Genomic DNA, 27359 nt, shown 5'->3' with positions numbered 1-27359 from the left:
ATGTATTCAATTATAGCTAATTTTCTAGAGATCAATGATAGTGAAAGCCAGAGTTGATCTCCATGAGTTCTCCAGGAGGGAATGGAGGCAAATAGGAGGGAACCGTAACAGATTTCCCTCACCACCTGACATACATTAAAATTGTAGGAGTGTTTTGAAACACTCCTTACTTGGATCTGAAATTGAATTTTGCCTTATAATGAAATACATAAGGCCACTGAAGCACAAGATAAGGCAGCATGAAGAGAAAGTGGCTAGACAAGAATGAAAAAAACCTGCCAAGGATGCATTATATAAATAAAAAAATGTATAATACTTATACCATAATTTAGCCCTTGTTTCAAGGCAAAGTAGGGGAAAGATTGTAAAATCACCAGTCCTGGGCTTGTGGTTACTTACTGCCTATTTTAGGGGCTTTACAGTTTGTAAACCTTTAGGCTTACACACAGTAACACCTACATTTTTAGTTGAATTCTGCTGTTTGGACATTTGCCTCAATTCTTTAAAGTTCAAAAATAAATTTCATATTTTAAATTTCTGAAAATCCAGTCTGATCTTGATTCTGGGCTCCTGCCGAAACCTGACTTTAATGCTTCATAACAATATCATCACTGAAATTATATGTTGTTTGTTGAGTGGCAGAAGCAATAAACCTGTGTCTTCTATGGATGTGTGATGGATGTGTGATGGAAGTCTCCCCTACACCATTTTTGAAAATACATCTTTCAAAGGGAAGTTTAGTTGTGAAAAACTGGGATCAAAGTGGGCAGCAGGGTTGGTGAGGAGGACACAGGGAGTCAGGACAAAGCAAAGCAACATTATTGCCTTCAGAAATCAGATTTTCAGTAGTTTATGATTTGCTTTTTTACCATTACATACGGATCAAAAAATTAACTCGCGTGTTATAGTGCGATGAAATTGCTTGTTTGATGAAGCAACTTAAATACCAGCTGTGGCCACCAATATAACAAAATGGAAACAGAAAAACTGATAAACTGGAAAATCAGTGGGAAGACATGAAGCCAAAGTCACAAATGTCCTCTTGTTCAGTGACATTTGGTTTCTAGTGTTTTGTCCAAAGAACATGTATAACAGCTTGGCTAAATGATTGGAAAGCTTTTGCAATTAATAAAAAAATATATTTTGCAATAATAATTATGAGATTTGTTTGTAATAACAGCAATTCAACAACAGATTAGGTATTTCATCCAGTGCTTGCTTTTAAAGACTGTATGTTCAATATGTTGATACAGAATTTTTTTCTGGCACAAGCAGTACAGACTGTCATGTAACTAAAAAAATTCAGAAGTGTCCCTTTTGTGCTTAGAGTATCTTCTCCTCCCCCCTTCTCCATTTTTCTTAAAGGGTTTTTTAAGAGCTTGGGCTGTTGGGTTTTGAGTATTTTTGTAATTAGACATTTAACAGCAACCAGAGGAGGCACAGAGAAGACAACACATTAACAAAAAAAAATCCTGAACTTAAGACCTGAGCCAAAAGTGAGAGAATGCCACTAAAAAAATTCAATAATTGATAAATTCCATTTTCAAAAATTAATACAAAGTAAATAAATCAGTCCTTGATCTTGGATTTACTGCTGGTATGGGGTGAAATCACCCATTTTCCTCCCTTTCATTCATTTATAAAATGGAAAGAGAATAACTTCTACACATGACTCCCACAAAAGGTGTCTCTGAGAGCATCAGATCTCTTTGAGAAACTGGTTTTTCTCTCCAGCAGCTGCCTGTACATTGGGTACTGCTCCTGCTCCAGACCTCAGTGGTGGAGGTTTGGCTCCTGGTCGCTGGGGATTTCCCACTGGTGGTCAGACACTTGTGAGGAATCACCAGCACCCAGGAGCCACAGAAATCTCCTAACAGCAGTCCCTGGGGGGCACTATCCCAGCTGACTGCAAACCACAAGAATGACAACGACCTAACAGTGACAGACTTTATTCCCATCCCTACCAGTCAACAGTAAATTAACGCGGTTGATGTTTATCCTGAATTACTGCCATCTTTGCTACTATAACTCTTCTCCTTACTTACAAGCAAGTTTTGAAATATATAAAATTAAATAATATGTATACATATACATTCATATTAATCCTTCTACCGTGAAGAAAATGTTATACTCCTTTATTCTTTTAATCCAAACAATTAAGTGGGGGACACCCAAATTACCTTGCGACCTGCTGTCTGTTTTTCAGTTCCTTTCCTCTCAACTAAATCATTTTAATTCTTTCTGTCTTTGTCACATGAAATTCTCCATGCTTCCAATTATTTTTATTCCATGTCCCTGAACCCTTTCTAAATTGAACCCTCTTCAGAGACAGCAGGTAGCTCTAGTTGCAGTATCCCAAAGATCATCCCTGCAGTTTACAAGGTTAGTCCTAGACAGTATTCCCAGCACCATGTCCTATCTTGTTTGGATACATATGGAAATATTTCTTTATTGTTTTTGTTTTAATTTTTAAAAAATCAGATTTACTGCCAGTGTACGAGCATGTTTTTCAGGACACCAACCAATCTAGAGCAGCAGCTTTCTTCAGCCTGTGGAAAACAGTTTTGAATGCAATGAAATTACTCAGACTTCAGAAAAATATGGCTCTAGTCACTGACAACACCAAGATCACAGAGATGAAAAAAGTTTATGGATGCTGACCTACCTCAAAATCTATTAGCTGCAGGTTGGCAATAAGTGTCACTAGAAGGCCACTGTTGTAGAGCTCTTGTGCCAGCTGGGCCACTATTTCTGTGGGTGGCTCTTTGTCTGTGGTCCCACACAGAATTTCTTTCATTGCTTGCAGAGATTTTGACACTTCCTCCGATGCCTTTTCGCCAGCAGATGATGGGGTTCATTTTAAAAAATGAAACAGGAAAAAAAAAAAGGGTGTTCTTTTAAAAGACATGCATTTCAAAACAAATATTTCTAAATGTACTTACAATGATCATTATCTATTGCAAAATGATACCATAATTTTAGGTAATCATGGAGGCTGGAGCATCCATACTGCACCCTGCAGGCCGTACACAAGATAAATTCAATTTATACATGACATACCATCATTTACAGACCATGGGCATAAAATAGGGCCAAGAGAGCAATTACCAACCAGTGCCAGCAAGGTCCTTTAAGAGGTTTGGAGGCAAGCACAGCTGTGCAGAGGCAGCAGCAATTTCACTGTTGCTCCCCCTGTCCTCCCCAGTGGGCTCCATGGCACACGTGGGGCAAGAGGTGCCAGATGAAGGTACCAAACCAGGTGGCTGCTCCCACCAGAGGGGTGGCTGCTGGGCTGCCTGCCCATCCACTGCTTCCTGATGGGCTGTCCCAGCTCCTCTGCTGGGAACCCAAATAAATCCTTGCAGCCCTGTGGCACTGCTCAACCCAGCAGGCAGCTGAACACCACACTTGCTCACTCTCCCTCAGTAGGATGGGATAAGGAACTGGGGGGAGGAATTAAATTTTTAGGTTGAGATAAAGATAGCTTAATAGGATAGAAAAGGAAGGAAGAAATAGCAGCAATAACAACAACAATAACAATAATAAACACCAAGTGATGCACAATGCAATTGCTCAGCACCCAGTGTCCAGCCAGTTCCTGAGCAGCAGCCCTGGGCCAGCTTTCCCCCCAGCATTATGTTCTGAGCATAATGCCATGTGATATGGAATATCCCTCTGGCCCACTGGGGTCAGCTGTCCCAGCTGTGTCTCCTCCCAGCTTCTTGTGCCCCCAGCCCACTCACTGGTGGGGTGGGCTGAAGAGCAGAAAAGGCCTTGACTTAGGGTAAGCCCTGCTCAGCAGCAACTAAAACATCAGGGTGTTATCAACTTCATTCTTATCCTAAATTCCAAACACAGCACTTTACCAGCTACTAGGGAAAAAAATCACTTTATCCCAGCCAAAGCTTCACAGCTTTGCACTGCCACCCCCTATTTCTCCTCATCAGGTGTGGTTTGAGCCAGCATCTTCCATAAGGGATTTGCTCACTGAGCGCACAGGCACTTCAGCCTCAGGTTGAGAAATTTAAATGAAACAATTTGCTTTAGTAAAGCTCCACAGCTGCCACCAAGTGAAGTAAAATAGATCTTTCACATCTTTCGCTCCCACCTAGAGTATAATAATACTGTGCAATGTTTCAGGTACCTAATGTAGAGGAAGAATCAGAATTACCTTACAAAGTATCTTGACCAGCAGAATTACAACATGGAAAGGAAAGAAACACGCCTGTAAACAGGTAACAGCTCAGCATTGATGCAGGCAGCTGGTCAAAATCAGATATGAGTGATAATACCCATTCCCAAGGAAAAGGACCACTGGCTGCAGCATGGCAGCCCTGGCTCATGCTCTCCTCACACCTTTGCTCCACTTTGAACAAATAAAGACTCTGTGGAGGACAGGAGTAATTTTTTTTCATGTGGATGTGTGTGCTGTAAATCCCACCTCCTCCAGTCATGGGGCTACGGAGGCAACGGCTCCTTCTGGGTCGGGTTATATTTAATACACACATGACCTGCAGCAAGGCCAACTGGATTGTTTGGCAGGGAGTGGGAAGGAAGTAAGGAACAGGTTTGAAAGCAAAGCTGAGAATGACAGCAAACTGACAGGCAGGATGCTGAAGACAGGACAGCATTTCACATCTTTGAAAAACCTTAACTTGAAGTTAGCCTTTTGTTAGCATAGCAGGTGAAAAAAAAATCAAGACAAACACAGAAAGCGCAATAGTGATTTGTAAAAGCTAACTGGAAATTAATGGATGTTCAAAGCCACATCAATAATTTCTATATATCGCTCACATATATTGAAAAGAAAATCATCATGCTTTCAAATACCACCCCATCAATCTGCATAACATAACCCCACAGTGCTCTGAAGAGGCATCTCTCACCTGCTGCTGATCTCCCAACATTTTCAATCACAGATTTTATTCACATTAGTGAATAAAAATGATACAAAAAACCTAAAAGTCCTAAGAAAAACCAAAAACAAAACCAACCACAGTAAACAGCTACTTTTACATTGCAACTACCTGTAAGATTTAAGCATTGATTTTGCACAGCATAAAGAACTGCTCTCCTCCTATCTCTTTGTACCTACTGGCAGTTTTCTGCTGGTTGAGATATGTCAGCATGAGCAGAGTGTAAATGAGCATGACTGTGTGATAGCTTCTAACAGCAGAAGTCTTGATGTTCCTCACCATCACTCAGCAAAAGAGCCTATTTTTACCTCAAATGTTAGTCGTGTGTCACTTGAGATATCCCACAGAGTACAGATGGGATTAACAACAGGGGCTCTATCTTAGAAACTAAAGCTCTAAATCTTTATAAGAGCTAGGGTAATATTTTTATTTCAAAGGCAAAGCCAATACATTCTTGGCTTTCCACCCTTTCTGCTGGGCTGGGTGTGAATATCTCTGGCATTCTGTAGTTAAAAAAAATGTTAACAACTTTGCTTTCAAGTAAAAGTAGTCCTTTCTGATATGTAGAAAAAAAGGTCTGCAGGACTCAGCTTCAGGTTTAATTCTCAAAAAGGAGGCCAAAAAGTGCTGTGTGAGTAAATGAAACATAGAACACTTATGCTGGTAGGCAGAAGTGGCCACCAGAGCTGCATTTCTCTAATCACCTGCCATCCCATCCACTTGTCTCTTCAGCTTTTCCACATGCAATTTAGATTTCATGTGCCATTTTCTCCCCCTTCATAGCCTCTCCATGGTCTGTGTTTTGATGTGCAACTCTCCACCAAAAGTTATTCACAGTCAAATCTAAGGACCGCTCCTCACTGGATATCCCTCACAATATATCTGGAGGAAAACCACAATCCCAAACACACATTCTTAAATTAACAGCCTCCATTTTGACATTTCCACTTAATCTCACAGCAATTTTAGAATAATACTTTAAGTACATAAGCACTGTTTCTAGGATGGAAACTTTCTTAATACTCAGAGAAAAAAGACATTCCAAGATCCAAAGACCCAACATCACTCCAAAACAAACAACAAAGCACATTCATTCACTCAAATACATGGAAAATACATAAAAATATATCTGCATAAGAAGTCAGACCAGTCCTGAGCCTCTTTAGGAAAAATTGCAAAAACCAACAAAAAGCCTCAGCAAGACATCCTCCCCCCAGCAGTGCCACAAACAGAATTTCAGTGACAAAAAATAAAAAGGATTCACTAGAAACCCCTAAGTCTATTATGACTTCCATGCTACTTTTTTTTTCCATCAGTGGCAAGAGCAACAATAGCAAAGTGCTGCAACCATCACTCCGGCAGAAGTTACAATGTAAAAGAAATAATTTCATGACATATCAAAGCATTTCAGCCATTTGCCTCACTCTTGCAATTAGGCATAATCTTATTTCCAGCAGATTTTCCTTTTGTCGCCTAGGTACAAGTCCTTTCCATCATGACTGAATTTTTGCCATTATATTTAGACAGGCTCTTGTGAACAGAGAGGAAAAAAGGGAGGAAAGGAGAAAACTAAACACACAATCCTCAACAGAACAGCTTATACATAGACATACTAATGTCAAAAGTGGGATATGCTGAACTTTGGACAGTCCAAAGTTGCAGGTAGGGACAAAAAGTGAGAATGACATGCAAGCTGATTCCCAGCACACGCACAAGTTTAGTGTTTGCACTGCTGTTCCTGCACAGATGTCAGGATCTCAACCTCCTAAGCCAGGTTTCTGGTCTTTCCAACAAGTCTCCTTCCAATAAGAACTAACTCTGCATCCACAGAGTATAGTTTGTAATGACCATCAACCCAGAAGAGGTTTTTGGGTCCATTTTGAAAGACAAGATTTTGTGTAAATGTTGAAATCTAACAATCCTTGGGTTATGCTGCCAACCCTACTGGACTAGATTATCTACAGCAGCCTTGGAGATGGAAAACAGTCAATACAGATAAGCCTGCACAATTTCTCTATGTTAAATTATAAATATGTTCAACATCCCCTCCTCATAAAGCTGATTTTTGGTCAGTATTTATGTGTCTTTCTACACCTACCAATAGCTTCAACCAGAGCTGGAAATTTTATTAGCTGAAGATTGTTGTCTCAGTTTATTTTCCTCACAAATCAAAGTTTTGTCACTGTTGACTTAACGGGAACATAGCACAAAGAAATGAGCTTATGGAAAAATGATTCCCTGAAATTCTTTAGGAAAAAAATCTTCCCTGAAAGACTGATTGATCTTCAAGTGTGGGATAGGCTGTGGAGAGGAGAGCCATAGGAATATGGCAAATAGGCACATACTGGTTGTGTTTGTGTACCTAGCACATTTCCAGGTCCAAAATCTGCCTATAAACTGTTTCTCTCTTGCACAGCAGCAGACAGTAACACACAGAGATGTCTGCCAGTGTGATGTTAAATACTCCAATGTGTGATTCAGTGATCTGCCAGTACTCCGTGCTATATATTGCAGCTAAAAGCATAAAGCTCCTTGATTTGGTCTTATCTGGTTTAAAAATATTCTCACTGTGTGATTCAAACCAATTTTTCTCCTAAAAAGCAGTGCCAATGCAGCTCTCTTTGCATGCAACTGTAAGGATTCCCAAGAAAAGCCATTAGCAGAATCTGAATCAAACAATCACGTAACTTCAGGATCACCCCAAATGACTTATTCTTGATGCAATTTCATGCTGACTGGATCTACAGGGCCAAATTGTGGATATTTTGGATCAGGAGGCCTGACGTCTGTTATTTAGCAAAACATTATGGTCTAGTACTCAAGGGAGCTGGCAAAGACAATTTGGGCAAGCAAGCACAGCAGGGAAACGCCTCTTAGAAGGATGTATGATCAAATGGAGAAGACAGGTTTGCCCCACCTGGACATAAATTCCTTTCTCACTGTTAAGCCTGCACTTAAGACAGAACTAAAGGTTCTGAAAGTCCTTAAAAAATAAAAGCAACCAGAATAGACAGGTTTAAACTCTTGGCACCAGAACCTGATAACATCTGGAGTTTCTCCCACCTCTAGTGCAGTAACAGGCCTTAGCAGAACAAGGAAGCTGAAACATGAAACGCTCCACAAAACCCTAGGACACCCAGAGCTAGGGGGAAGGGGTGCCAAACCCTTCTTATCTCATTCCCTTGGTTTCAGTGTGCAGCAATGAAATGGAAAGCAATTTTGCAACTGGCTCTGGCAGCTGCAGAATCACATCCATGGGTATTCACGTTCCCGGCAGTCACACAACTGTTCTTCCATGCAAATGCACACAGAGCCCTCCACATGCACCTTTCACCTCATCTCACACACCAGGCCCCAGAGCTTTACCAACACAGCAGCCAGCAAGGTGAACAGCAGCCAGGAATGGCTTCCTTGTTGCTATGTAAAAAAGCAGGATTTATTGATAGAAGTATTTGTTCCAGATATCTTGAAGTCTTTTAATTGTAGCCTTAATCAAATGTTGCTCTCCTGACCCTTCTGAACAGCACCAAATTTGTTACAGCAATGTGGAGATGAAAGAGAGGACAGACTGCAGTGACCTACCCGAACGAGCAGTCTTGTTAGAGAGATTTAAGTGAAAGGGGCAGAAGCGCGACACTGCAGGTTATTTTTACATCTTGCTTCACTATGCTTCTGAGCACTGACTAAAGTCACCACAGCCTGAAGTTTTGCCTGACAGGAAAGCACTCAGCACAGTGCTCTGAACCTACTCTAACACATTTGGGTTCATTTTCCACAATAAACCTTTGTCTTGGATCAGCTATACCAGAAATTACAAATCTTTCAGCCCATCTAGACCACATGCAAAGATTAGACCAAGTTTCAACCAACCTCAGATCGGTTTGCTGCACTAAATTAAAAGCCTGTGACACTTGGAAGACTTTTGCTGCAGGGCAGGTTCAGAAAATGTTACCAAACCTGTAGGCACCACAGATGGCACTGAGTCAGGCTGCCGCACCCGAAGGTGTTTGATTAGCAGCGGGAGGGTGATGTGTTCAAGGACGTCCTTCAGTGACAAACTGGATGCCACCCGCACTTCTTTGTGCTGACTGGGCTCAGCAGCTGAACAGAAGGCTTTGAGAAGTCAGGATGTCACACCCCTTTTTTTGTGAGGTTGGTCAGGCACCCTTTCTATCAACGCTCCTTTACAATAGCCATCAACAAAGACAGGGCGACACACCAGTAATAAATGGAGCAGTGTGACCAGAGTGGCACACGCTGTCCATTCTTCCTCAGGTTCAACAGATATCATCTCTTGGTATCGTGGCTCCTCTTCTCTTCACCCCTATTTACATGCATCCTCCAAATGCTAAAGGAGTTTGTGCCAGAAAGAAGGAAGAGAGCCTAAGTGCTGAAGGCTTTCTTTCCTATGTATTTAAATACTTTCCTGCTTTTCTAGGTAGTTCCAGAGCAGGCATTTCTCATTAAATTCAAGGACTGATTGGTTCTACATGACTGAGATTAAATTGTAATTACAGTTATACAATACTGAAATAAAACTTAATTAATTGTTCTTCACCACATCAAAGCCCAAACAGGATATCAGCAATTGTATATGTTCCAAGAACACCTTATTTTATTTGAGATGTTGGAAGAGAGGAAGATTGTTGATAAAGACATTTTAGTCCACTTTTTGAGCCCTGTCTTACCCTACATAATCTCCCAATTATTGCATTAAATTTGCCAGGGCTGCAATCCCTTCTTTAAAATATATATTATTTTTTAAAAATTGTAGAAACAAGGTATTAGAAAGAGCACTTCAGAGGAAAAGGAGCCAGATGTGCTGGCACTTCTCAACCTGTGGTCTATCAAGCATCAAAATGTAGCTGAAAAAATAGCAAACCTTTAAGCACACATATATCCATGCAAGCAAATAACAAGAAATCCCACATATAAAAGTAAGAACCAAACATCAAAATTTAGCCTGTTTTTCAGCTGGGAGTGTTTAAAAAGCATCAGAAAGCACTATGGCAACACAACACACATTAATAGTTTAAAAAAAAATTAGACATGTGGGGAAAGTGGGTCAAACTCAATCCTTATCTAAGGAGACAGATGCTAGTGCAGTCCATGGAGTTTAGTTAAAGCTTGAATGGGTACTACTCTGTGAGTAACAAAAAGCATCATGTAGAAAGAGTGCAAACCTCTGTATATCATGTGTGCATGATTAAATGCCTCAGAAAATATGTATCATTTCTTTTACACTTACAACTGGCTTCTCTGCATCCTGTCTATCAAGTTATATCCTCCACCCTCTTCCCATTACCTGAGAAGTCTTAACTGCTCTGCTGCAAAGTCCTAACTGCTCTGCTGCTCTACCTGTGCACTGCATAGCTTGGCAGGAATGATCCTTTCTGCATTATTTAAAAACATCCCCTCTAAGACACAAATGGCTCCTGCTGCAAGTTGCACGAAGTTGTATTAGAAGCATCAAGACCCTCTCTGCCTGACCTTGTGCCCTCCTGGCTGCTCATCTTCATCTCATACTCATGATTTCTCAGCTGGAAAAGGAAAGGAGGTTCTCTGCCAGCCCTGCAGTTAATTCAGGCTTTGCCCCACTTCTCTGCCAATTCTGCCTGTATTAGCAGCTTTTAGCTGCCTCAACCCACATACCACATTGGCTGTACTACAATAACAGCTTAATTGTCACAGGATAAATCTTCTTGTTTAAGCATCTGAAGCAAGTCCTAGTTGGAAACTACTTTGCACACAAAATCAGGGATGCTCTGGAGGTCTACCCTGGAAATGCTGGGAACCTTGGCTTTATGGTGAGGCATAACAGTACCCTTTTAGTTCTTACAGCAGACTAAGAGCTAGAAATCTGAAAAATTGGACAGCCCTGAGTTGCAAACTTCTCAGGTCACAGGGCTACAGGGTCCAAACCCAGCTCTGAGACATCCAGGGTTTCTGGCTCTTGCAGTAACTAAACCTCTAGGCCCTTTAATGAAAGTTTGGCAAATTTCTTCTCCCTCCAGAAATCAAATTGGAGGTAAAGTTAAAAGCCTTGCAAGGTTTTCAAGAGCACAGAGTACAGCAATGTGCTTTGTTTCTCTTTGCTTTTGTTCTCAGTTGCATTTCTCCAATCTTTCTCATGAAAAGACATTACTCATTAGCATTACTGAGTATATTTTGAAAATCTTTGGGCAAATGAAAATCTTCCCATTGTCTTTTCTTCTCCAACTCAAACTGCAAACAACACTTAGAAATGGCATTACTAAGTTCACAAACCTGAATGGATAGCAGCAGGTGTGATTGGGCTCGGTGGTTTTGCAAGAGCTGTTTTTCCTGCCAGTTTTTAAAGTTTATCATCATCTCAGTAGTAAAGATAGTCCTAATGATTTACTTCCATAAATTCAGGAGAATAAATTTAGCTATTTTCTTTAGCAGGTATTTATTTCAGGACAGTTCAGTGGAACACTTTAAATGAAAGGCAGAACTGCCAAGGAATCTCTAACCTTTCCTTCTGCAAGGAAAAGGACACTATGTGCTTCCTTGACATTACAGTACAAAGCCCTGAGTCAACAGGCCACATAAGCTTAAACCAATGCAAAAAAAGGCTTTCCTCACCTTCTGCCTTGCTGTTGAAGGGACTGCCTTGTCCCCCTCTCTCCTCTCCCCCGATCACCCACGTTCACCCCAGGAACAGCCTCTACCCCATAGCAATGAAGTACACAAAAACTAAGTGAAAATCAGCCTCTTCCTGTAAAATAGGCACCATTAAGTTCACGAGCTGTTTCCATTCTAATACGCCAGGGAAACATTCCGTATCTTTTGCTCTGTGAGGAAAACACACACCAGCTGTTCTGACTTTTATGAAAAATTTACATTGAGCACTCAATTTTCTAAGAAGTCTGAATTTCTCCTTGTCACTGACACCCAAATATACAAACCAGCTCAAAGCCAAAAATTCTCAAAACCACAACCCTGAGGAGTCACTCTGCAAAGCAGATCAAAAAGAAACCCAAGTATGGAGCTTCTGCTTTGAAAGTCTTCTTTAATCAGGCTCCAAAGGATGAATTCAGCAGGGCAGAACAGATTCTGTTGATTTATTTAGTTACTTATTTTATGTTTTAGTTCAGAGTCAGATTCTCTCCCTTCTCAGATTACTGAAGGTATTTCAGAATGAAACATCAAATACTAGAGACCTCCCAGAAATCCATGTGACTTACCTTACGTAATTAACACACTCTGAACTACTTGCTTTGAACCAAAAGTTTCAAGAGGATTTCGCTACAGGCGCAAAGGGCTCCATGCCTACTTTTTGGGTTGGGATTGTTTTCATACAACTTCCTGCACAACATGCATGCATGCAAACATCGGCTCCACAGAAAATGTATTAGTATCCCTTATCAGCTATTTCTGCTTCCACTGAAAATCACTTTTAACTTAAAGTTAGTCTGTTGTTAACTAAAACCATATACTTCTACTACAGCAAGAGCGTAGAGGGCCAGAGTCTCAGATGGAAAAAAAAAAAATTAAAAAAAAAAAATTATGGAAGCTCGAATTCCTAACTGGGAGCATTTTGTGTGTTGGGAAGTACCCATCAAGTGGTGACTGGAAAAGCAGCAAAAGTAACTCGAGTCTGTGTCATGGAATTAGAAGAGAGCAGTAATATTAGCAAAAGCCTAGCACTATAAATAGAAAATGAGTAGCACATCTCTTTTAGGAAGCACTGGCACGCAGAATATTAGAAAGGATGAACAGAGTGAGATCTCTTTTATACACATCTGGACACATACAGCTTTCCTGGCTTCTGCAAACAGTGTGCATCAGAAGTAGAGTTTTTCTCTGTAGGTACCTACACATTAATTAGCAACCTCATTTGTTATCCTGCAAACACCATTAACAGTACAATAGCTTTCACACAGCTTTCCAAGCTGTTTTGCTAGATTCATTAGTGTTTGAAGTAGTGGGAGATTACTCTTTGTTTTGGCTGAGGCTCCTGGATGTCAGCATTTTCTGTCTGGCCCCCAGATTTTATGTATTTTATTTATGCAAAAGCCCCCTGATTTCAGCAGAACCATTCGAACACACAGCTACATCCACAGGCAAGCAAGCATTTGCAGAATTAGGGCAGTGACCAAACACAATGTTATTCCCTTTATTCTGCTGTTCTCCCAGCATAAAAACCTTATTGGTGTTCTACAGTGTTACCTCATACCTTGTCTGTCTTTTTTTCTTGTTTTTCCAATATGGCCATGTTTTCTTTCAGAACTTTCACAATCTCAGCAGGATTTTTGTGTGATTTACTGAACAAAGGCATGGTCTTCCTTCACCTGGATTTCTTCCTTCAGGATAGAAGAGGACTGCCTTAAATCAAACAACAAGCAAAAACAGCTTTTAAGGTTTATACAGAAATGCAACAAAAACACACAAAGACACTATGAACAAGAAAAGGTTGCACCTCAGGCACTACACTTTGCTTCAGCCACACAGTGGAGCAGTGAAAATTCTCATATGTAGGTCTTGCAAGTTTATTGAGGATTATCAAGGCAACATTAGAACACGAAAAGCAACTACTCAGCACCTGCACAGGAGCTGGATGCTCCCTGTAGGAAGCTCTGACCTACAGGTCAGCACACCAGCAAGTCCATGCCTATGTCCAATGTATTTTGGACAATGCACATCTGGCAAGCTCCACTAGATTTCACGTATGGGTTCTGTCAGACTTCACCAGCTCCATCACGGTGCAGAAAACCAATTGTATGTGCCAGCACACCAAAAGAACCCTTTGTTTAAAGAAAGCATTGCAAATTGGAGTCCCAGCTTCTTTGCCATCTCTCCTTCAATTGCTTTGTTTTGTCAGCCTGGGGTACCTTGAGAGGAAACAGTTTAAGTTATATGCCCTAAGTCTGACAGACTTCAAGAATCTGTGGGTCAGATCTCACTTGTGTAGAACATTACCTGACATAAATAAAGAACAGAGGATCAGGCCCAAATATAATCACAAACTAATTAATGACATTTAAATCACAGACTGAGCATTTTAATGAAAATTCTGTTTGTTAAATTTAAAACATTCTTCTTCTGTATGGTTAGAAAGGCAAATACTACATCACTGTATTTATATATGAAAGAAACCAAGCAGCCCAGTTTCTGCTTAGGCTGTGAATTCTTATGGGTTTTGCTGAGGGTCCAATACAAAGATCTATTGAAGTCAATGGCTGACTACAGATGGGAATATGTTCTGTTTAGAAGTTCAGCACTGTTCTGGACTGCATTCCCATCTGTACAATAAAAAAAAGGTAAAAGGGAAAAAAAAAACAAGCCAAAAAGCAAAAAATAATCTCAAACTTTCATCTCCTTCCGCAGCAAAAGAAAAACATCACAATTCCTCCACACACACATTTGTACAATCAGTTGTGAAAACATAAATACACACACATACCACTTCAATCCCATTATTCTTCAACATTTGCAATTTAAAAAAGCTTTATATGAGAGGTTTCAAATGAGAGAACTAAAGAAGCACAATACACACAGCGTAAAGAAAACCCAGTGGTCCCAAAGAACCAATTCCTCTCGTGCTTTGTTGTTACTATGGGCACACTACAGAGTCCATCAGGAAATATGATCCCATTTAAGCCATACATCCATATGTTACTAATCCCCAAATAACCTATGGAATTAATACCCAGATTAGGCATACATTCTATCACAACTATAAATAGCAACCTCATTTGTTATCCTGCAAACACCATTAACAGCCAAGTACCAAAACAGCCAAGTACAAAATTCAGACTTTAAAAGCAAAATCTATACAGACTTTGTTCTAATATCTTATTTAAAAAATACTTCAAAACACTTTTGCAGAATATCTTTACAGGAAGAGTTTCTATGACACACAGGAAATATTTTTGAATGTCTTATTTAAACTAAACGTTCTTTTACAGTGCCCAAAATAGGTGAGTTTGTATACAGCTTCTCATTTGTTGCTAGGTCAGTTTTACAGGGATATTTTCACAATCAGTGTCTGAAACTTCACCACTTTCAAGTTCCCATTTTCAATCTCCTCACAGTCCTGTTCAAACTCATTTTTATTTCTCTAGTTTTGGCTACATGACCTTCACTCCTCAGCTGAGCTCTCAGCTGCAGAGTCCTGCTCCCATGCAGCTCAGAGGTGCAAGTTTTGGCAGCACCAGTCACCAGAGCAGAGTCCCACCTCAGCCTGACAAGGTGCATGGTTAAAGCCTGGGTGTACTAGCAAGTCATCCTTTGGGGCACACTCAGCTACACACAGCACTGGAAAAGACTGTGAAGCCAGTATTACACAATAAAGTTGTTTAGATGCTGCTAGCAAGCGCCAAGCACTCTGCAATCCCAAATGTGGTGCAAATAGAAGATTAATAATTCACAACACACTTTGAGAAGGACCTGATTCTGCATGTTTCTGTTATCCTGAACATGGCATGAGGATGTGATGATGCAAGAGAGAGAGAGTCTGAAATCAGGAGCTTAACAGGCAAGTTGCATTTCAGAAAAGAATTATTTTCATCCAGGGTGGGGTAGGTATATTCAGATTGCTAAAGTCAACCCTTCATCTTTTCTTCTCAGAAGTCTTCACACAAAGAAAAGCAAAGGGGGAGATAAATTGATTTTTTTAAATGAAGTACTCATGAGCTGGAGGTTTTGAGATTTTTAAAAAATGAACTTCACATTTCTAAGTGAAATGCTGACAATAAATGATTATTTTTTCTCAAAAAGTAACTTACATGGCTGCCTAGAGCAATGTGTCTGTATTTAAAATAATCACTAATTTTACCATAGAACCAGCACTTTTCCACTGCATAGTTCCAGTATCACCATCAAGTCACCAGAGCATTGCTCAGTGATAAAATACCATTTTTTCCCACTACATACCCTAACAGCATTTTAATCACAACAGCAAAACCACCAATAATAGGGCAGGAAGGGACTCAAGAAACTGTTTAATTCATTGCTCTGTTGAACAGAGCCAAGTCTCTGCATTACTTCATTAGATACAAAGTCTTAGATACAAAGTCTTGGATACAAAGCAAAGCCTCTGCTATATGCAAGTGGAGGGGGGCAGAAAGAAAAGGGGGAAGAGCCACAGATATGCATTAAACAACATTTTCTGACTTATCCCTTCTCAGGATATGGTTTTTAACCTGCCAAAAGATGATCCATCACTTCAGAAAATACATACTGGCAGCTGCAGAACCTTTTGGTTCCCCATGCAGGAATCTTCTAGGGGGACACGTGCTGTTCACAACTACAGGCAGAAGCACATGGGGGTAAAGTTACTCTGCTGAGATTTGGGAGTTGTATTCCTTAGTCTTATGGCTGGCAAAACAAGGACTCCTCTCCTCCAGCTTTGCTCCCATGATTGGAGTTTCCAGAATCAAAGAAAGCACAAGCTCTTATTAAAGAAGCTTTTATCACAGCTGGGCATTTCTGTCCTGGCCTCCTCTTTGTATCAGCTCTCTGCTCTCTAAGCTTTTTCTTGAAAAGTTTTCTGTTCAGTATAGGCACTACTTTGGTTTAGATGCCCTATTATTTACATCACTTATTTTCAGTATTTGGAAATATATTTCAGTTTTTTGGAACTTTTTTCCAGGCATCTAGTCCTCTGTCAAGATTGTTTGAAATTTCACAGTTCAAAAGTTACCATGAGAAGACAATTAGGATGAGAAATGGACAGTGTGACCATATAAGCTTCATTCTCTCAAGAAACCAGTCTAAAAATAACTGAAAAACTAAGATGAATGACAACTGAAAAAAAAAAAATGTAACACAGGCTCACCAAAGGTAGCTCATACTACAATCCCTAATAAAAATATTTTAAACAGAGAAAAGAGAGTAGAATCCATGTATCTAACATGGAAATGCACTGATTTGAATATAGTACCAAAAACTTAGTTGAAGAATAAAATTATCATATCACCTGACTGAGAAGGCAAGAGCAATCTGTGGATGGGATCATATTCAGAGAGGCATAGGAGTTAAGAACCTATCCAAAAATTGTGGTGACTGACAATAGAAAGATATCAACACATAACAGGACTGGAATGTCATTACCTGGGAAACTGGATGGAGTCAAGAGCAAAGGTAATAAAAATGGGATAAAAGTTAAGAGTAAAAAATATTGGATAATGCTGAATGGTAGACGAGACACAGTTTGTAGATGTTCCAGATCCCTGGAAATGTTCAAGATCAGATTGGACAGGACTCTGAGCAACCCAATCTAGTTGAAGACATTCATGATAGAGGGAATTAGACCAGATGACCTTTAAAGGTTCCTTCCAACCCAAACCATTCTATGGATATCTGGATAAGCTGAGGACTTACCATGAGAAATGATGAAAGCAAGCAGCTGGTAACATATACAAACACACAAGTATTTTACAGATGTGAGAAAGACAGATGGAAATCTGTGATGAATCACAAAAATAACGGTCAGTAGAAATCCAAAGGTGTTTATGCCTTTGTACACAGTGTTGATAGGCCTTCATACAGAACACTGTACACAGCCCTGAACACCCAGAGTCAACTAGAATGAACAGAGGTTAGAGTGGATGGAGAGAAGCACACTGGATGGCCAGAAAAATGGGAAGACCAGCATGTCTTGGAGGCTAATAGTGCCCACCTTCATAAGTTAAAATAAAAATACAGGAAAGCTGAAATAACAGCTATTTCAGCTTAAATAACAATAACACTTTATTTATGCAGAACCAAGTGGCTAAAAACTGCTGATGTATAAATTTCAGCTGGAAATGTAAAGGTTTCCACCCATTGGAGCTTTGAGGTTTTGAAATGACCTAATCTACCAGGCACACTACAGAGCATCTGTTCATAAATTTTTGACACTGCTGTCTGGCAGCAAGGGACAGGACTGAATGAACCCCTTTCTTTCCTACTTTCTAGGAAAAATTTTTCCATCTAATGGTTATTCAGCATATGTTTTCATAACATCAAAAATGGATTGTGGACACTCCTGAATTCATAACGGAGAACCAGCCAACTTGTGAAACATTTAGTTTTGGTGATGTTATTTCACTGGTGTTCTTGAGAGGAGCTTATGAGACCAAGGAAAGAAACAGCTCTATCTTACCAGACCAACTCTCCCAGTCTCAGAGATTGTTCTCTCCCAGTCATGAGGAAAATGCCTCAGCAGTGCTGCAGGAGGAAATGAAGTTTCCTAAGCCTGCTGTTTCTATCAGCATGAACATGACATTTCAGACACCAGAGTTGGAGTGTCCAGCACACTTTAGAAACACTACTTTTACAAAAATACTTTCATGGAATATCATTCCATCTTTATTTGGAAGAAAAAAATGGCACTGATTTTATATTAGATAATCCATAGAAACACCAAAAGGAAACAATAATGAACCACTTTCTAAATGTCAGCCTGTTTCTGTTCAAGTTAGGGAAAAAAAAAGGAAAAAAACCACACGGACTAAAGCAGTGAATTGAATCCAGAGCTGGATGTGGTGTACATGACTTTTAGACATGTGGTTTACATGACTTTTAGGGTATTCAGTAGCCTGTCAAAGTTAACATCCCCTCATATTCAGGGCATAGAGTCTCTCACTGTCTCCAGCTCTACACACATTTAACCAAGATGGAAAACACAATTGCATAAAACCTATCTACCTACTTTTATTCTGTCTCCTCTGCAAAGGGAGAAGCTGAAACACAGAGATGACAAGACTTACCCAAGGCCACAGAAAAAAAACAGTGGCTGTGTCAGGAATGCAACCTAGATCATGTGACAACAAAGCCGACACTTTATCAGGCTTCAAAATATCTCTTCTGCCAGTTTATCTGCTCATAAAGAGAATGTACTTTAAAAATTCAGCACAGCTATAAAGTACAGAAAGATATCTAGTTCTGATTGTAGGCACTCTCCACAGTTTCTCTGCTTTTAAGTCATACTTCCTCAAAATATTATAGTGCAACTGAACTTGTAAGCACAATGAAAGAAAAATGCACACAGCAACACCACTCTGCTCAGCAGCCCATCCCACTATGAAGTGACTCAGTGAAGCAGCTCAATAACAAAGGCTTCTTCTTGCCCACAAAAGCAAGAATGGAAGAGAGCACGTGAGCCCATCCATGCACTCTTTGCAAATGCTCCTCTGGACAAAACATTTGGTCTTCAAAACTAAATGAGAAGAAAAATTTCCTTCCCAAGGAGTATCAGACATTTGTCTTGCCTTAGCTCCCAACCTTCATCTAGTTATTGAACAGAATCAAAACACTTCAATAACTCATATCCTGTGAGAGTTTCTGGAATGGAATAAAAAGACCTTCATTTCCCATTCACTGCAGTGTGCCTATGACCCACATAGGTCCTGATCCCAAGTTAGCACACTTTCTTCATCATTTTGTCTAATTCAGTCTCCACATAATGGAAGAGGTCCTCATTTCTCCCTCCTGCCATATTTGGGAAAGCTGTTGCAATGACAGAGCAATGTACTCAAACCAGGAGATGGAAGCCCCCACGTGTGGTGAGCACCCTGAGAAGCCAAGCTTGTCCTTTTGCCCTCCCCAGTGCAGTCCCCTCACACAAGCCATGTTTTACTTAATATGCAGAGGAATCAAGGCTGTGGAACGAGCAACTACTCTGCAAATTCTCAATGAGTTGCAGAGTTTGGAAGGTGCACTGCTAATGAGACAAAAGATTAACAGAAGATGGGACAGATTTATGGTTAGGGTGAATGAATGTCATCTCTGCTGGGCAACTTGATTTTTCCAAAAACTCAAGAATTTAGTCATCATAAGCTTTGATGTTGCCTACTTGTTGCATTACCTGAAATGAAGATGGATATTAGCTGAAACTTCACCTGAACACAAAAAAAAGCACAGTAATGCCTACCATCACCACAAATATCACTTGTATAGCAGATGGCAAGCATCCTGTAGATCAGACATGGAAAAGAAGTAGGCAGCTCTGCCCTTAATCTGATCACCTCTACAGGATGAGAATAATAATATCCCACAATTGTTCAATACTGTTATGAAACTGAAGGCACTCATGGTGATGCTCCACTCAAGTGCTGTGGTGCAGCTCTATGGAAGCGCTTAAAAAAAATTATTAACTCTTTTTAACTGAGTGCTTGCATGCCACTTTAGTAAAAAACAAGAAAAAAAAAAAAACCCTGCATGTATAGTCTTTCAGCAAACACGGGGGATAAAATGAAACACCAAAAAGCAATCTGGTCACTGAGGCAATCTATTTTGATAGATGCTTTGTTCTATGATGGTGACACCCTGCTCCACATGTATTCACATCCCTATACCCCCTCTGTGGGAGCCATCCAGCTTTGCAGGGCCACATGGAGAGCCAGGTCAGGGAAGTGACCCAGGTTAACAAGAAATAGCCTGCTGGGGGAAAAAAGGTCACACAGGTCTCCAGTCTGCTTCTGCCCAGGTACAGTCCAGGGCTGTACCAGCACAAGAGGGAAAGAAGGGAATGGAAGGAGGGTAGAGACAGGGCTGCTGGAGCAGATGCTACAGCTCAGATATTCACCAACCATACCCAGAATGAGGCAGTGATGATCATAAAGGAGGTATAAATGTGTGGCAATACAAACAAAATACTAATCATAGAATAGTTTGGGTTGGAAGGAACCGTAAAGATCATCAGGGTTCCAAGCCCCCTGCCATGGGCAAAGACACCTTCCACTAGACCAGGTTGCACAGAGCCCCATCCAACCTGACCTTGAACATTTCCGGGGATGAGGCATTCACAACTTCTCTGGGCATCCTGTGCCAGTCTCACCACCCTCACCATAAAAAATTCCTTTTGAATACCTAATCTAAATCTATCATGAGTAGGGTACAGAGAACAGAACTGAAGTTAAAGACATTTTGCTACCTTCTGTCCTTCTATTAGAAGTCCTGTGTTTTCACATCAACTATTATTATTATTATTATTATTATATTATTACAAAACAGCATTTGCACACTGCAATGCCAGGTAACATTCAGATTCTCACCCATGCAGAAGTGGCATCCTGTGGCACCACACTCACACCAGCATCATTTATCTGTATCACAGGATCACATAGGCTCTCCCAGTCATGCTAATGAACTAGCTAGAAGTGGTAGGTTATTACTTCACGTTCAAATAAACTAGAAATATACGAAACCAGAGGTTTTACAGCCACCAAATTAGCAGAATTGAGAAGTCAAGAATAAATGGAATCTCAATTTGCATTGGCTACCACAGAGATCTTTAAAACCTAAAAGATTAAGAATTCAATTCCATGCCTAACTGTAGTCCATAGCAAAACTCCCACAAACTCAGTCATGCAGAAAGAGCTCTCTTAACTAATGTCTCTGAAGTACACACAATTCTAACAGAAGAGCCCTTTACAGCTTTTCATTTACTTAAGTAAAAGGAAAACCAAGTTAAATATCCATTTCTAGTAGGAATAGTAACTGTAGAAATAATGGAAACTGGCAACATAATTTAAATAACACAGGCAGCAGCCAAGAGGGAATAGGACTTCCTCTAAATTCATTCGTGAGGAACGTGGATACTATCTTTGTATTTGGTCCAATATTACTAAACTTACCTCTCTACACAGCATTCACTTGATCAAATTCGTGGCAAGTCCACTGTGTTATTTCAATAGCTTCGTAATGGATAAAAATAATTTTCTATAGCAGTAATTTCACTCATATTAGCCCAAGAAAGAGCCTTTGTTTTTAAGAAAGACCCCAACTTCCCTTAAGCTCCATTAAAGTTCTGCCGGATGAAGACTTCATGAATCGCCCGTGGCACAGAATCAGCATTTCAAGTGGACAAGACCTATGGGCTGCAAAGGAGGAGCCGGGTCATTTCCATACGCTGTTCCTTGTGGCAGTTCACACGCACGCTCATCTTCTCTTCATCTCCTTCCCCGTGGCTTATGCAAGTGGCCACGCTCTCATTCCTCTGCATCTCAAGAGCCAGTCCGCAGCTGCAGGCAGCCCGCGGAGAGGAGCAGGAGAAATGATATATTGCAGATATTTTATTTTTGGAAACCACACTGTAAATAAAGCCATTTCCAGAGATATTCCATGGACACGGAGTGCTTGGTCGCAGAGCCAGCGCCTTATGTAACAGGAGGAGCATTGTTTAGGGTTGCCTGCATTAAAGAGCCACTCCTGGTAACACAGTTTACAAAGCTATAAAAAGCTACCAGCCTAACTATCGAGAGCAAGCGGGCAAGCGGTTTATTACCGAAAGGCCGATGCTAACTGGAAGAAAAAGAAAGTTTCATTCAATCACTCAACTTTCCGTCGCTCGGAGGACATCACCTCGGCTGACACTTACCGTGAGTGGAAAGGTGGGGGCTCCTATGCAGCCCAGCGCAGCCCCATGGCCAGGTGCTGAAGACAGCTCTGCCGCCTCCCTGCAGCCCGCGCCGCCAGCAGCCGCCTTCAGTGATCTTCCATTTAATTCTCTTTATTCCCCCGACAAGTGGCAGAGCCCAGGGATCCCGCGATTCGGCCTCCCGCTCTTCTCCTGCCGAGCGGCCGTCAGCCTCTGGAAAAGCGTGAGCAGAAAGGATCACTTGGACATGCACAGGCGCTCACAAGCAGCTGTAAATTTCCACTCCCCGCTGCCTGCGGCTGGGCTCCCGGCTCCTCGCTGCTCCTGCTCCGACGAGCTCTGTGCCTGGGTGTGCGCTTTTCCCCCACTGCCCTCCCCGCTTCCCACTCCCTCACTCGTCTTGCTCACAGGCTCACTCACACACACACACACACACACCCCCAAAACTCCACGTCAGAGGAACGCGTGGAAAAGCCAAGGATGAAGTGATCACTCCGCCGAGAGATTTCCCCAGGGTTAAGGGAGGACATGCGACAATTTCGCATCACTTCTGTAAGTTTCCATTCCTCTCCAAAGTCTGTCGGTGCAGGGGGAGGCATCGCTGGCGGGTCCTCGCACCATCACGTGGCGTAGGCTGCTGGAATTAAATTATTCACCTTGCCGTCCTGCTAGGAATGCAAATAAAGGAGCCCAACAGCGGGTTGTTGTTACAAGATAATAAAAAAAATCAACATGCTCACGCACCACATCTTTCAGCAAAGTCCTGTCCAGAAAATCTTTAGTTAAGCTGCTTCCTGCCTGACTATATATTATTACTCAAAGATCCAAATACTTTTCCACAATAATACTTGAGGGGATTAAAAAAACCACCCACCTGCAGTATACTCTGAGCAAAATTTAAATCGTGATGAAGAAGAACATTAGCTCAAAGTATTTTTTCAAAGGCTAATGTGATGGGGAAAAATCATAAAGTATTCTGAAACAAGTACTACCAGCTATTATCAAGCATCCAAATACAGCAAAATGTAATTAAAGGAATTTTTAGTGCTTCATTTTTTTCTCTTGGTGGCAAGTGCCACACATTCCCAAAGGAAATGGCAAGTGCTGTCCACTCTGCTGCCAGCTGTTGAGAGCAGGGGAAGAAGGATGCCTCACTATAGGCACTTCAAGGTGGGATTTAAAATGTATCTTCATCTGGATCTTGGCCGAGTCCCAGCTCGGATGTGTGCCAGCATGTCTTTCAGCCAAGCTCTCCAGCTTGGGGGGAAAACTTTACCTCCCATCACTTCTTCCTCAGGGCATAGCCTAGCCAAAGTCCTACATTATTAAAAATAATTTGGTATGCTACGTTTGCTTGGGGAGCTGCTCTCAGAGTTAGTAGCGCTACAGTTGCATCAGATCTTGATTTAAGGCTCACCTGCAGTAGCTATTCACAGCTCTACATTACAGGCAGCCAAAAGTGCATGAGAAACCTAATTTCTGAGGAATACAGATAAAACAGACACCTTTTAAAGGGCTATGAGCCTTTGCTTGCCATGCCAACTCTGAACTGAAGCACACAGGAGTATCCCAGATCCTCACTTTGAAGAGCCACTAGCCTGTCTCTCCTGGGCTCAGAGAGGCAGAAGCCACCCCTGCTCCCTTAACCTCCCTGCCTCTGCACAGGAGGCACCAAGCCAGCCTTAGATCAGCAGATTTGTACTCTCAACTTATCAGTAAAGCACGTCACCATTTCTGCTCACACTTTGCCTAACAGATCATCAAGATACTGCAGCCCTGCGTGTTTGGACTGCCCTGAACAGCGCTGGGAACAGGCATTAATTAGTGCTGCAACAAGTGACACCAAGTGGCAATTTCTGCTACAATCCCCTTGTGAAATATTCTTCCAGCACTGAATTAAAGGCTTCACATTAGCCACCACTGACCAGGTTTCCTCTCCAGGCTGTCTCCACCGAGAGCTCAGCAAGGGACACTGTGGGCGCCAAGCTCTGAACAGGGTGAGCCCTGAAGCGCAGGAGGCACACGAACATGAAGGACTTGGGGAGAAGAACTGGCACTGGGCACCTTTTCGTGGGTGCCCTGCTGTGTCCCAGCTGGGTGGGGAGAGGGAAGGGGTGCTGGGCCTTGTGGTATCTTACAACCACTCTGGCATTGGCCCTTTCTATTTTATCGGATACCTCGGCCTTTGGGTAAGCAGTGAAAGTCAAATGATAAACACTCTGCCCTTGGGCTACTTCTGACAGTCCTCGCTTTTCCTAAAGCAACACAACAATCCAAGTGCATCACTGCTTCCACTGTGTGTTTTTAAGAAAAAAGAACCTTTTTTCCTCTACCTGTTCCATGAAAAATTTTATCTTTTCTGTTGTAAATCCACCATCCCTTCAACAGGTAAAACCTCAACTTTTTGTTGTACTGTGGAGTTCAACAGTGGTAAGTGTCACCCTGAAACCAAACTATCACAAAAAAAAGATTGAAATATCAGAACAAATGTGTTTTAGTTGCACATAAGGAGCCCCAGTGGGGATAATCTGTGTATCACTGAACTCCATAAAATATTGACAGACCATTCTGAGTATCCTGGCTCTTTGGAAGTATAAGAAATTTATCTACAAAGTAACTATCCTTTGTTTTGGACTAAATATGCCTGTTTTCCTGATTCAGAGCAATAATTTGAATTTGCACTCAATTACAGTTCAACTTTTCCCATCTTCTACCTGAGGAAATATTTTAGGGCTTTCATAGGAGCCCTCTACACAGCTGGAGAGCAAGAAACCCACCTGCCTCCATCCCTGCATTGCAGCAGAAGAAAATGTGCAAAACAAGGTAGCTAAAGGGGCAGGGGAAAAACAGATTCTCTGCTATTCCAATAATCTGTTTCATCTTAAGTAGAGTTAATTCTCAGATGACAGGAAAAGGCCCTCAACCATTCAACAGGAATTAAGCCATAATTACTTGGTGCTCTTATCTGTTTGTTGGGATTTTTTGTTGCCAAGAGGTTATTAAATATTTCCAAAATATGTTTTCTTCAAATCTTAATTTGTAGCCATCTAAAATCTAGAAAGATGCAATTATAAATAGACAAAAAAAGCTTTACAGTCTTAAAGTACAAGGAAAAAAAAAAAAAATCTCTGCACTGCTAAAGTACTCCAGCTTCCATGTATTTAAATTTCATTATATTTGTTTCCATTAAAGAGGGCAGAGTCCTCAGGCTAAGGTACGGTTAAAGTACTTTTGAGAAATCTTTGTCCTTGCTTTCATAACTTAAAATCATCCCATCTAATAAAGACCAAAGGAAGAAAACCCCCATAGATTTTTCCTGCCCTTACCATTTAGTTTCTAATGAGGAAAAGAGAAATCAGGGAACTTCAACAATGAGTGAAATTGCAATAAGTTACAGCAGCAGATGATAAACACACGGCGTATATATATTAATTCTGCTTATTTAATCATCCATTTCCAGTCTGTCTACCTCCTCTGAGATTATTTCCAGCATTCCAAACCCCTAAGCAGCCTCTAATAATAATAATAACAACAACATCCTTCCTTCCCCCCAAATTGCTCAATGCCCCAGGCCATCAAAATTCAGTTCTCCACAGCAACAGGTTTAGTTGTGTAATGCTGACTATCAAGAGGAGAAGCTTTAGCATACTACAAAGATTTCTCCACCCTCCAAAACCTGAAAAGGAAATAACATCCCCCACAGGATTTCATCCTATTCTTAAAAGTCACAAGATATCAACATTTTGGCAGCTTATTGGGGTGGAGGGGAACTAAAAACAAGTAATTTATATAATCTACATCATAAAGCTGTTACACTTTAACTCAAAGCATTTAGCTTTACGGCAGAGCAATATAAAAAGTGCCCAACAACACTTCTAAAACCTCATAAAATAAGATGCTTTACAGTAACTTCATACTTCTGTGTTATTCTGCAAGTTCACAGAACTCAATTTCTTCAGATCTCTGCAAGAGCAATGTGGCCACTTCAGATTAATGCAAATTAATTCTTCTTCATGGAGGAGATCCCAAATACAGACATAGAACACACACGCTTTCTCTCCGTGTAATCTCGGAGGGAGACAAGCTTGGAACTGAGCCTGTATACCAATCCCCCAAAACAGCTACCAGCACCTAAAAGCAAATTAACATTTGGCTGCTCATCCAAATACAAAATAAGGCAAAAAAGGGGGGTATAGTCTACAGAAGGGCAGGTGGTTTTCCCTACAGCCATGTAAAAAGCAGCAAAGCTTCTGGCCTCTCTTGGGACTAGAAAATTGGTATTTCTTCAGTGAAGGGTGGAAAACAGAGAGCAGCAAGATGCAGTGGCTGACCTGTAGTTGCATTTTAGCTGAAGTGAGTGGAAGGATTTAAATGGATGCTTTATATAAGCTACTCCTAAGAATGCAGACATGTCTTCAACGATTATGTTCCCCTCTTCTTCCTCCTAGCTCCCTCTAGTGCTTTGAAGGACATACGGCCTTTTCCCTCCTGATTTATTTAATGCAAAAACAGTTACTAAGATGATGTTTGGTTTAGTTGGGGTTTTGGGGGTTTTTAAGATCTGCAATAGCTCTTATAAACTGATCATGAGATTTTACTGAATGTGTTATTCATATGTACAATCACTCCAGAAACTAAGCACTGACACTGGCCTTTCTACCAGAAACTTTTGTGTATTAATACTTTATGTACAGGCCAGTGTATTTAAAAGTTTACTCATTTTAAAGGCATCCAGCTTCATCATTAGAGAAAGTCAACTAAAATTAATCCCTTTCCTTGAGCATTCCCACTCCCAAGTGAATTGTGTCTAAACAGAAGGTTACTACAGCCCAACAGCTGAAAATATAACATATTAAATTTTTATGTCTGCCCTAAAGTCACTTATAAAATGTTAATTGTGCCCCTTATCTACTGTGTCCCAACATAAAACACAAATAAGAACCATACCTGCACTCCCACTTTTTAGGAGAGGAGGAATAGTGAACTGATGAGAACATCAGGCTTTTTACCTGCAGACTCATGCAAACAGAAACTAGCCCCCCAAAACCAGTGACTGCCTGAAGAGCCAAGCAGGTGTTTTTAAAATAATTAAAGCTTTCACGTCTCCAAACTGC

At 40.9% G+C, this 27359-nt stretch overlaps 1 protein-coding gene across 1 annotated transcript in view; it reads right to left on the bottom strand.

The window, feature by feature from the left end:
• Positions 1-27359, bottom strand: part of CAB39L (calcium binding protein 39 like) — a 61312-nt gene that overhangs the window by 21199 nt on the left and 12754 nt on the right. The window contains 5 exon segments of the mRNA XM_053934899.1: positions 2666-2830; positions 13117-13225; positions 13227-13265; positions 18028-18092; positions 22246-22458. Of these exon segments, the coding sequence (XP_053790874.1) occupies positions 2666-2830; positions 13117-13225; positions 13227-13265; positions 18028-18071 (357 nt within the window). The 5' untranslated portion in view covers positions 18072-18092; positions 22246-22458.

The sequence above is a fragment of the Vidua chalybeata genome, chromosome 2 (assembly GCF_026979565.1).
Source record: "Vidua chalybeata isolate OUT-0048 chromosome 2, bVidCha1 merged haplotype, whole genome shotgun sequence".
In the NCBI taxonomy this organism is placed as follows: Eukaryota; Metazoa; Chordata; class Aves; order Passeriformes; family Viduidae; genus Vidua; species Vidua chalybeata.
Note: the sequence above shows the minus strand (reverse complement) of the source record. Positions and strands in the feature narration are given on the sequence as shown.